At 40.8% G+C, this 12,041-nt stretch overlaps 1 protein-coding gene across 3 annotated transcripts in view; it reads right to left on the bottom strand.

Annotated features, from left to right (window-relative positions):
* Positions 1-880: 880 nt before the first annotated feature.
* LOC110831919 (serine/threonine-protein kinase ATR) overlaps positions 881-12,041 on the bottom strand; it is a 54,833-nt gene continuing 43,672 nt past the window's right edge. For all 3 annotated transcript variants that reach the window (XM_087354527.1, XM_087354526.1, XM_087354528.1), the window contains 9 exons: positions 10,123-10,266; positions 7,196-7,353; positions 6,696-6,819; positions 5,761-5,868; positions 4,897-5,035; positions 3,750-3,864; positions 3,057-3,210; positions 2,200-2,457; positions 881-1,209 (listed from right to left, as the gene is read on the bottom strand). In XM_087354527.1, coding sequence (XP_087210653.1) covers positions 1,033-1,209; positions 2,200-2,457; positions 3,057-3,210; positions 3,750-3,864; positions 4,897-5,035; positions 5,761-5,868; positions 6,696-6,819; positions 7,196-7,353; positions 10,123-10,266 — 1,377 coding nt within the window. In that variant the 3' untranslated portion in view covers positions 881-1,032. The remainder of the gene's footprint in view (positions 1,210-2,199; positions 2,458-3,056; positions 3,211-3,749; positions 3,865-4,896; positions 5,036-5,760; positions 5,869-6,695; positions 6,820-7,195; positions 7,354-10,122; positions 10,267-12,041) is intronic.

Raw genomic sequence — 12,041 nt, 5'->3', positions numbered from 1 at the left:
CATGCAGGATGTATGGCGGAGATGAGAAATTCATATAAAATTTTCTTTTGAAAACCTGAAGAGTAGAGAGATGGCTTGGAATACTTAGACATAGATGGGAGAATAATATTAACACGGACCTCAATTAAATTTATCTGGCTCAGGACAGGGACCAATAGCAGGCTGTTGTGAACACAGTAATGAACCTTGAGGTTGGCGGGTACTGAAAACCAGTAGGTTCTGCTGGCAAGATACAATATCCAATGACATGCTCTATGATTTTGGCCTATATGTTAAGGAAAATATGGAAATCAATCTCGATTGTGTCCAGGTCCTACCGTATGTGGACTGTCCTCTGTCCAAGTATGCCAGTTGTGGAAACCCCTTGTAAAAGTGCACTTGTCTGTCACTACGAGCCTTGTCAGGACATAAAAATATTAATATACTGCATGCTAAATAACTTCTTACAATATTCTATGCAAATATAATGTAAATATATGGAGTGAGGTAGCTCAGTCAGCATAGTGTCTGACTACAAACCGGACAACTAAGGTTTAATCTCAGACAGGGGCAAAGCATTTTTCTGCTAGCCTATGTGTCCAGTCCAGACTGGCTCTGGGGCCCACCCACCATGCTGGTGGTCCCTTCCCCGGGGGTAAAGTGCGGCCATAAAGAGACATCCCATCTGGTGACGAAGTCACAAATGAGTAGGAACTTTACCTCCTCTCCCCAGAAGCACCTCCGAGATGTGTAGCTGGACAGTTCACTTGATAACATTTCCCTTCCTTAGACTTTGAAACACCCAAAAAATATGTTGTTCGTTTCTACCCCTTATTTTCTTACTTCTAGTATGGCACTCAACTGGAGATGGTTGTCAAACTAACCAGCTACAAAAGCAAAATCACTGGAAAGAATTTATACAGCAATTACAAAGATGTACATAAAATAGTGATTTTAAATAATTTGCATCATAATAACAAAACTGTGTTTAAAATCAATACAGATTGATATTTCTGAGTGTTTGGTGGTTTCTTGTGCACAGCACTAACTGAATTACATAAACGGTCCCCACCCTATATACATTTCACACAAGTTGTCAATGTTAGTTGCCTCCAGGATCAGGTTGTTGGCCTGTCCCTCCACAGACAAGGCCAAGGTGGAGCACTGACTGCCTTTAATACGCACCATCCCTTGAACACGGCCCTCTATATCTTCAAGGTTCTTCATTGCCTGCAAAAAAAGCATCAAACCTCCTATCAATTACAGAAAAACATACATTAGGCATGTGATATTCAATGGGCATTCTGCTGTGGACAACAAACTATTTAGGATTTGAATGTGATAGTGACAATCACTGAGCACGGCTCGTTATGGCCTTATTTAAGAAAATGGACGGCAAAGCAGAAGTTCACGTATCAAAAAACATTCTGTGCAATGAACAGAACACAGAAGCAAGAGGAAAAACACCCATACCTGGAACAGGATTTGAACCCACAAATCCAGTATCTAAGTGGCCAAGACACTGGCCAATAGCAATTTATATAATTTCCCTTCAGCAACTGACAGTGTTTCACAGCAATAAAACAATGGCGCATGCAAATGACTTTTATGCAGTCCACAACTGATAAGTCAAACTGTTTTATTCTGCATTCATCTTGAACAGGACAATATTAAGACATGTCAGTGATACTACCTCGGCATGACACTCACAATACACGAAAAAGAACATTTGAATTACTGTAGTTGTCAAAACTTAAACTCAGATATTTCAGCAAATGATCATCAGAGACCTTCTGCTTTGAATTATACAAAAGTAAAGCTATCCAGTTATATGCTTGGGGTGAGTTCCTACTCATTCTTAACCTCAACACTAGGTAGGTTGAGTGGTCTGTTTCACATCCTGGCTGCACTATAACCCTGGGAAAGTACCCCGGTACCCACTGGACAGGAGGCTGGGTGGGCCCCAGAGCCGGTCTGGACGCAGAGGCTAGAGGAAAAATCCTCTGCCCCAGTCGGGGATCGAACCCCGGTCGTCCAGTCCACAGTAGTCACTATACTGACTGAGCTACGCCAACTTTGAATTATAAAAATCATAAAACATATATAATGCCATAATACACCATTTTGGTCTCATATGCTACTTGAATGTATGACAGAGTGAAAGGGTTAAGGTCCAATAGATAAGGAATCATTAAACCTAATTAACAATTTGAAAGATACCAATTCATTTGTTGTCTCCACACTCTCTTTGCGAGCAGCAGGTCGAGCCGATGTTGATGTTGATCGCCATGTTACCATAGGATCATAAACAAATGGCCGTAGAACAGACATCAAAGTTTCAGACTGAGCTCGCAGTATCCGAAGTGTTATTTCACAAGATCTGCGAAACATGCCTTCTACACCGAGTGGTCCCATCGCAGCCACCATGTTGTGTGTGAGGCGGAACGGCACTCGTTCAGGCCACGTAAAATTCTCCCCCTGAAAGACGCACTGATTCAGATACTGTCAACTGAGATATGCTCACCCACAACACGCTTCAAAAGGACAAGAATGCTGATCCATTCACAAATTCCAATAGTATTGGAGACAGACTTTATTAAAGTTTAAATTGTCATTAGACAACTGAATGTTATTATGAATCTTTAAGCATGATTCCAAATGAAGTAATTTGACTGCTTCCATTATTATCCCAAGATATCTTCGGCTGATCATATTTGCAATATATATATATATATATATATACATTAATGCAAGTTAATTTGGGGCAATATTTCTTCTTCCACCCCATAATTACTAAAGTGAGTTAATTTCGTTCATGAAGAAAATGCATCTATCAGATTCCAAACGATGAAGAAACCTCTTACAAAAAGGGCACTTGGAAAAGTGAGGAGAGAAGAGGACAGTGTTGGAATGGATTGTAGGGAAACACGTCACGAAAAGAAGTGTGGACTGACGTGACCTACGACTGTATCAAATAGCAGGATTTGGTATTAACAGCACTGAACACTTTAGTTCTACCATCATAGTTTCATTCTGACATTAATATAAATGACACTATGTTAAAAATGTTGGCATACCTTATTAAAAATGCAATTGAAATCCACATGCACTGTTTCACCACTAACTGTATCAAACAAGATATTTTCACCATGCCGATCGCCTAGTCCAAGCATGTAGCCCACCATGGACATGACGGCCGTCGTACGAATGTACGATGTGCGAGCGCGATACCTGCAAGAACGACATCACATGACGTGCGGTTCCCTTTCTGTGCGATGCTCACCAAGCACAGCAGCAGTTACGGGAGATACATAACGAGAATCCAGCGTGCCCTGTATCACATTATGTGATCAGTAACACAACACTGCAGTGGCATTCAACAACAATAAAATATGCATGTACTACTTCTCACACTTCCTCAAATTAACAGGTCGACCTACAGCTTAGCAAGATAGCTTGAATTCTGGGTCGTAGCGCCATGTAGTCTGGTAGAAGTTTAGTCATCGTACTGATGATGGAGGCAGCAAGGATCTCTGAAACATCAATATCTACCAGACAGTACAACGCAGAAGACAAGTCATCTTCATAATTGCCATCAGAAGTACCTGAAATCCTAGCTTTGCATGAAGTTTGGGAAAAATGCTGCTTAGTCCGACATTTCAATTTTTTGCTACCAAGCCTACTGTACATTTCACACGAATGATTCTGCTACTGAACTGCCTAATCAGATCTATTTCCTTATCTTCTGAATGTTAAAAAAAATCACTCACCAAGCATAAGGTTCTGGAAATGTGGACCTGAACCACTCATCAAATACTGGTGGATGTTTTGGAATTAAGAATCGTTCAAACTTCTCTCGCTTTGCAGAATGGGAGTCTGATAAGTCTGTAACAGACGTAAGGCACACATCTGAGAAGCAATCACAAAAGACCCTAAAGGCATCGTATGAAAGCAGGAAGGAAGCACGATGGAACAGCTTGAACTGAGATGGCATTCCATCCCTTATGTGTTGGTTTCCTTGGATTACGCCAAACATTTCTAACTGCTTTCTTATTCTCCGCCATTACACATGGTCAGTTGCGACATGAAATGAACTGAAGTATACCACTTAAATATTACCCCACTTTCCATGGGAGTCTAATTTGGTTACCATTCTCATTGTACATCATGACAGCAACTTTTCAAAACCATTAATGAAATCCACATTTAATACCTCAGGTTAGCATAATATCACAATCTTTTGAATTAATAAGATTCACAACCATCCCTACCGTTTTCAGCACAAAACCTTACATGTGGGCAGGAGAGAAAACCTGCAAAGCGACAGCATACATGGAGCGATAGCTCAATGCTTACTTTGTATATTATTAGATGCGGAATTGTTTTGCTCAGGCCGCAGAAGTAGTACAAAGAAGTTAAGGCACGTGTCTGCATTGCCAGTGTTTTGAAGTTCCTTTCGTTAACAAAATACAGTACAGTATCAGCGTATCAAAATGCCACCAAATGTGTCAAAACTAGAAATAATGAATTCTTCTCGACTACCAGCCAAGTCAGGTGGTTTAATGGAGAAAACACCATTTTTAGAACCATCTACATCCTCGTCCTCAGGGTACTTTGCCCAAGAAATTCATTATACTTGTTTACCGTGAAAGCTTCAGATCATACGAAATTGGAGATGTTTTCAGTTACACTACACATGTTCGGACAGACTCGCCGACATCTTTCTCCCCCCTGCCCTTTCCATCTTACTGTGAAATAGACCAAGCTTGGAGTTATTTTGCATCAACTGTACGAACATCAAAATGGTACATACATTTCTGTGTAAATACCTCGAATTCAGAACCACAGCAGAAAGGATCTGCTATCACATAGTTCTAGAAGAAGACCGGCTCTAATGTAACATGTTGATCTACTCACTACTTGACAGCTCTTTCAGCTGCTTATTATTTGTGTAATTTCCAGCCTCCTTGTACAGTCTTATGATTATGTTACGGTAAGCCACCAGCTTGGGGACCCACTCAACAATACCACATTCTTCATTCAGTGGGACAACATGCTGAAATTAAATATGACACAGATCAGCAATGCTTTTATTATTTGTAGTGTTCTGTCTGACGACAGGTCCAAATGAACAGGATCCTTCCATCCTTTTCTCGGACTGGGACCTGTTCATATACGTTCTTGGCAGATGATCCAGAAGTGGTTTGCCATTGCCTTCTTCTGTGTGTGAATGGAGTAATTGTTGGGATGCCACGGAGGAAAACTCCGTGTTGCCTAGACCACGGCCTTGCCCAACACAAGTTATAAATTCGGGCACCACCGGGAATTGAACCCGAGACCCCAGGATTACAAGGCCAGCGTTCTAACCGCTAGACCAATGATACATAAATATAAATACTCTTGTGACATTGCAGCATCCCAACCACTTGATAGAGCAGTTAGTTTTTAAGTTTGTTCAGAGTTACAAGAGGGAGGTTCAAACATGACACAAAATTTTATTTTTCCAGATGGCAAATCAATAGTTATATATATTCATCCTTCTAGGGAATTAGATCCACACACACACACACATACAGTATAGTTGCCCTGACAGTGACAAGAAATAGATCATATTACACGACTAACATTTCAAAACTTAACTGAGCGATACAACATGAAACCAAGAGATTATTAAAAATGGAGGTGATACTATTTTGCCCTTAATAACAATGAAGTTTATGTGAGAAATACTCTCGTCACTTAAATGCATGTGTTACAATTCAGGCCATATCAATAACTTACGTATGTCCTTATGTGTAATCCCCGCTGTCTCGACTCGGGATCCTTTCTTAGGTAGCGATTCACCACATTGTTGAATTCCATGAAACGGAAGTCCTTACGTAAATCATCCTAGAGATGTTAGGAGCTGCGTCATTAAAATATCTCTTACAGCATCAATATCTATTATATGAAAATGTCTTTAAATATCATTCCTGCTATAACCTCTGAGTGCCGACCAGCACCATTCTCAAACATGGTCAATCTGTGTTCTTCTGTTCATGTAAAACACCAGGTTTCAGACCCATTCATACTAAAACGTTACTATCGCAAATATTCTAATCTGAATATTTTTTGGCATCACACAGGAAGACAAATGATTTTGGACATGCATGTTAGAAAGCATTCCCTGAATTTAATCTGCTACTGATTTCCTCATGAATGTAGTTCTGATTTGCTACCATCACCAAATATTTTAAATTTACATGCAGAAAACATTATCATGCATGGCATTTAAAGGTTAAAATCTCTCTTACTGAGTATTTGCAACTAATCCCAAGGCAGATTTTTTTAGCATCAGACAGTTATTATGCATGTGATCAAGAAATTCCTCACTGTTACTAAAAACCCGAACACAGCAATAATTCATATACTTCACAACACTTCATAAACTGTGTAAGACTTGAGGTTCTCACAGCGGTGAGTATGAAGATTTCCGTCTTCTGGGTTGTTGCGCTGTGTAGTCTGGTCGATGTTTACCAATGTTTCAGAGGTCATACTGCCTCCGTCATGAGGATTCATCGCCCTGATGACGGAGGCAGTATGACCTCTGAAACGTTGGTTAACATCGACCGGACTACACAGCGCAATAACCCAGAAGACGGAAATCTTCACTTCATAAACTGTAATTTTACCAAACATCAAACAATCTGAAGTGTTACGACATGAAAGAAACATACCTTTGCTTTACACATCATCATATACTGATTCCCATCTGAGCCAACGAATGAAATACGTCGTGGCTTCTGTAGTGACGGCAAGACAGTGAGTTCATCACACACCTCCTTAATGAACACTTGCTTCCTGCACGAACATTTTGAGTATTGCAATTTATTCCACTTTATGAGTTATTTAATTGGCAAGTCCCTTGCAAGTTACAATACATTTACCTTAGTTTAAACTTGTAATGAGTGAAATACCACCCTCAAAATTCTTTACTCTTGTCAGGCATCCTGAGGCCAGAGACCATAAATGAAGGTTAGATATAAATGGTAAGAATGTTTTCATTCTGGAAGAACCACACTGTTTAATTTCACCCACGTCTTTACACCCCTAAACCACAGTTGACTGACACAATTATGCTAACATACATAATGGATGTACTGTAACTTTGGGACAGCCAAGCTACATAAATATCAGACACACAGTCTTCGCTGCCTGTCATTTTCATTGGACTCACACTGGAAATGGGTCATGCCCAATTATTCTGTTGTCATCTGTTGGCAATTGAATGATTGTGAACTGCTGACATGGCATCATGATGTCACTGAAATCTGGTGATTTCAGAAGACGAGGAAGTGAGCTGACTAAACTGCTCACTGTAACGTATTTCACATCCTGTAAAACATAACAAGCATTTAAATATTATTAAACGATTACAAACAGAATACCATAGTTTGACCACCACCATTATTCCCATTCATATCAGCAGTTCAGTTATATTACGTGGTGACTGTATCAAGATTAATTTAAAATTACATGTTCTAGGCCACTAGCTGATGGTGTTAATTTATTAGGGGACGATATGAACACAATAAAGAGGAACACATAAGTTTTACTAGAGGCTAGTAGACACGTGGGGCTAGAAGTAAATTCAGAAAAAACTAAGTACATGTTAGTATCTCGTCAGCAGCAGACAGGCGGGCAGAATTATCTTAGGGTGGCCAATAAGTCCTTTGAAAGGGTTACAAAGTTAAAATATCTGGGAGCAACAATAACAAATCAAAATGACGCTCATGAGGAAGTTAGGAGGAGATTAAATTAAGGAAATGCTTGCTATGTCTCAGTTCAAAATATTTTGTACTCCTCTCCCAGTATTGTCAGGGTGATTAAGTCAAGAAGAATGAGATAGGCAGGGCATGAAGCGAGCATGGATGGGACAAGAGGTGTGCACCGGGTATTGGTTGGGAAGCCTGAGGGGAAGAGACCTCTGGGGAGACCTAGACGTAGATGGGAGGATAATCTCAGGCGGGATCTATGGGAGATAGGAGTTGAAGGAGACTGGATTTTGTTGGCCCAGGACAGGGTCCGGTGGAGGGCTTTGGTTAATTCGGTGATGAACCTTCGGGTTCCGTAAGCCATCTGGTTGGTTGGGTCCACTATTTGGGAAGCCTGAGGGGAAGAGACCTCTGGGAAGACCTAGACGTAGATGGGAGGATAATCTCAGGCGGGATCTATCGGAGATAGGAGTTGAAGGAGACTGGATTTTGTTGGCCCAGGACAGGGCCCGGTGGAGGGCTTTGGTTAATTCGGTGATGAACCTTCGGGTTCCGTAAGCCATCTGGTTGGTTGGGTCCACTATTTGGGAAGCCTGAGGGGAAGAGACCTCTGGGGAGACCTAGACGTAGATGGGAGGATAATCTCAGGCGGGATCTATGGGAGATAGGAGTTGAAGGAGACTGGATTTTGTTGGCACAGGACAGGGTCCGGTGGAGGGCTTCGGTTAATTTGGTGATGAACCTTTGGGTTCTGTAAGCCATCTACTTAGTTAGGTCATTAGCAACTATCTTCATTTTAGTATACAAGTGTAAATTTGAAAAACCCTGACAATGTTTACAGAAACAACAGAACACCTTCAATATATGATCAGTCACAATTTCAATGACAGATCCAAGAACACAAGCATATTCAGAATCTTGCACTACACTACAACACAAAATAAACAGGTGAGTGGCTTCTTGCTTTTTTCTGTTACACTAATCTGAAAAACGTATGTTGGAATGTACAAGTGACGCACTAGAACTGATATCGTACCTGCCCTGCACACGTGTACAAATGTGTGCGCCGCACGCATACAGACAAATGACTTGTAACATTAACACATGATGAAAAACAGGTTTCACAATTCAATATTAATCAGAGCATGGACCTAATGGAATCCAGTCACATCGTTGCTTATTGCAACTCCTTTTAGACACAGATAACGACGTGTGTTTAAGATCAACAAAATAATGTAGTTTTTCACAGCCCTGTTCTACTTATAGTATTTTTCAGCGGAATTGGCGGCTGGGTCAAGTTCTGCTCTTTGTGAGTGACCAATCAGCGCAAAGGTCTGTTGATAAGCAGGGAGACCTCAGTCTGTTCAGAAACCCCGTGGTTGAAGCATCGGCAGCCGTACTGCATTGCCGCCAGTTCTTACGTGTACTTTGAGTAGTGTTATAACCATTCGCTGGAAACCAATGCTACATCTTGCGCCACTGTATGCTGTTTCCCCACCTTCTCGCCCCTCCACCTCACTCCTTTACTTCCTGCCAAGGCACAGTACCTGTGATTGGCGCATGCTCCAGCAGCCAATTTGGCTGAAAAGCATAATAACTCCAGAAACTTTTCTGGGACATTTGGAGTAACAAGATGAAAAAAGGACAACATCCTCCCAATTAATGCCACACAGACTGTGTAAAAAAATTAAAGAAGTTAGAAAACGCACATCGGTGCAATAATTCTGGCACATTCACCATAGTCTGAGCTATGACTTTCCCTCAATGAAGCTTGCCCGTCTGTCTGGTGATGACATCATCATAGAGGATTTCCCCCACACGGTTATGCATGTAGCTGGTGATTCCGCAGCCAGTGACTTCCACACACGCGTAGGTGTTCGTGTATAGTGCACCAACTTTTTTTCTGATTTTAACCAAATTTTGAAGTGTTGACAATTTATGTTATTTACATGTGGTCTATTTAATAATACAGTCACTAGGTGAGACTATACAGCATCAAATAATGTGATGGGGAATGAATAATGAATTGGAAAGGATGTGGCAGAAATCAATCACAGTCTAATTTAAGGCACTATCCTGGCATTTGCCTGGAGATACTGAGGAAAATCATTAAAATTGTTGTCTAGGATAGCTGGGACCTCCTGAACATGGGACAGGAGTCTAATCACTTGGCCATACATTAAAGTGTTGACAAATTTGAGTAAAACTACAAAATATTAGATTTTGTAAAAATCCATTCAATCATAATCATACAGACAGAGTTTCTTGCATACACTGTAATAACTCGCAGAGAAAAAACACGTAAAGTTCACGGTGACTTCACTGGTTTGTAAACACCCAGGTTTCTAAATACAAAACTGTTCACGAAAAGAATATTATCAATACTTACATTTCCAATAGGTTTTTCAGTCAACTCAATCAGCTTCTCTGTCAGACGAGTGAAGTCATTCAAAAGCTTGGCATTCGTTGTGTTTTTGAATATCGGATCATTTAGCACTTCCTCACACCTCTTGACACGAAAGCTGGATGACGACTGTAAAAATACTTTCAGTCACAATTCCATCAACTGACCTTGTTAACATCAATCAATTAAAATGCCATGTTACAAGTGGACTAATACTTTCATAATGGTTAACATACAGAACAGACACGTCTTCAGAACCTGACTGTTTTATACGAGGTGCGATCGGAAAGTTTCAAGACTGTGTCAATAGAGGGCGAACCGGATGTAGTACGAGCTTCTGCCTTTAGGGGGTGCGGCCTACATTCATAGTGAATCAGTGTGCCAGCCAGCATCATCGAATTAGCATTTGTTTCTTAGTTACGGGCGCTTTGGTAGTGCATTACACTGACCCTCCTGCGATTTCGGAATGGCGGATTTTCATGAACAAATCAAATTTTGCCAAAGACTCGCCAAAACGGCTACGGAAACCTATGAAATGCTAAAGCAAGCATTTGGGGAGTCCGCAATGGGTCGTGCACAAACTTGTGTGTGGCATTCACGTTTTAAAAATGGCCGAATCTCAGTCGATGATGACGACCGTTCTGGACGACCATCTTCGAGCACAACGCCCGAAAATGTTACGAAGATTCGGCAGGCCATTCACGAAGATCGACGTCGTACCATCAACGACTTGTGCGACATTGTTGGGATAGTCTATGGGACCTGTCAGCTGATTCTAAAGGAAGAACTCCACATGCGACGCATCCTGTCTGAGGACCAGAAGCAGAATCGACTTCTCGTTTGTCAGGAGCTCAAAGATCTTGCAAGAACCGACCCCAACTTCCTTTCTAAGCTCCGTGTGACTTTTTCCTCTTCCCAAAGATGAAAATTCAGCTAAAGGGAAGGAGATTTGAGACGATAGAAGAGATTCAGACAGAATCGCAGATGGTGCTTGACAGGCAGACAAAGAAAGATTTCCAGGGATGCTTCCAGGCTTGGCAGCGGCGCTGGGATCGTTGTGTTCACTCCCAGGGGAACTACTTCGAGGGTGATGGATGAATTTAATACCTGAGATAAGTGTACGGGTTTTTATAGGCGCAGTCTTGAAACTTTCCGATCGCACCTCGTAGTTCATAAATTATTATGACAATTGTAGAAAATCCAAGTAAATGCAGAAATTAAACACCAGAAGACCATACAGAAATTTCCCTTAAATTCCTACAGATGGTAAATGTACTTTCTTTTGAGGCGACCTGCCTAACGACTGTGGAAAATATAAAGAAAATGTTACATTTTAGACCATGAAATTATGCCCACAGAAATGAAGGTACATCAAGTGACAGACATAGTTACATAAGAGAACACTAGCTCTTTTATGTAATACACAATATTAATGTTAGAAGTATAATGCAACCCCCGGCCCAGGACATTTCGTGGGCAGTTAACAGATTCTCAGTCACACAAGATATCACTGTTCTTATAAACCATGAAGGATCATCACCATCATCATAAAACCCAGACCTAGATATGAACCAGTTCACTCCACTTCACAATCTTGCTACATATTTCCTTAAACACCATCTTAATACAAATACATACACATTTTATAAATGTAACATCCCTGATACATTAAAACAAATATTACTTCCTTTAATACGTGGTCTCTTTCCAGAAATTACCTGACCAAAACTGTGTGTGTACTTCTTGTTTACCTCAAAAATATTATATGTCCAGTACCTCGACTGCTTTAATAATACTACATGCGAAGCAGGGCCCCATAAATATGCTTGACCGCAAGCCAAAAAGGAGGTAACTTGAGCAAAGGCACATACAATTCCAGTATCAGTCTACATTAATGAGAAATA

Source organism: Zootermopsis nevadensis, unplaced genomic scaffold, assembly GCF_977971745.1.
Source record: "Zootermopsis nevadensis isolate Lab colony 2312 unplaced genomic scaffold, Znev_1.0 Znev_ptg000023l, whole genome shotgun sequence".
Classification (NCBI taxonomy): Eukaryota; Metazoa; Arthropoda; class Insecta; order Blattodea; family Termopsidae; genus Zootermopsis; species Zootermopsis nevadensis.
This window is presented reverse-complemented; position numbering and strand designations above follow the sequence as displayed.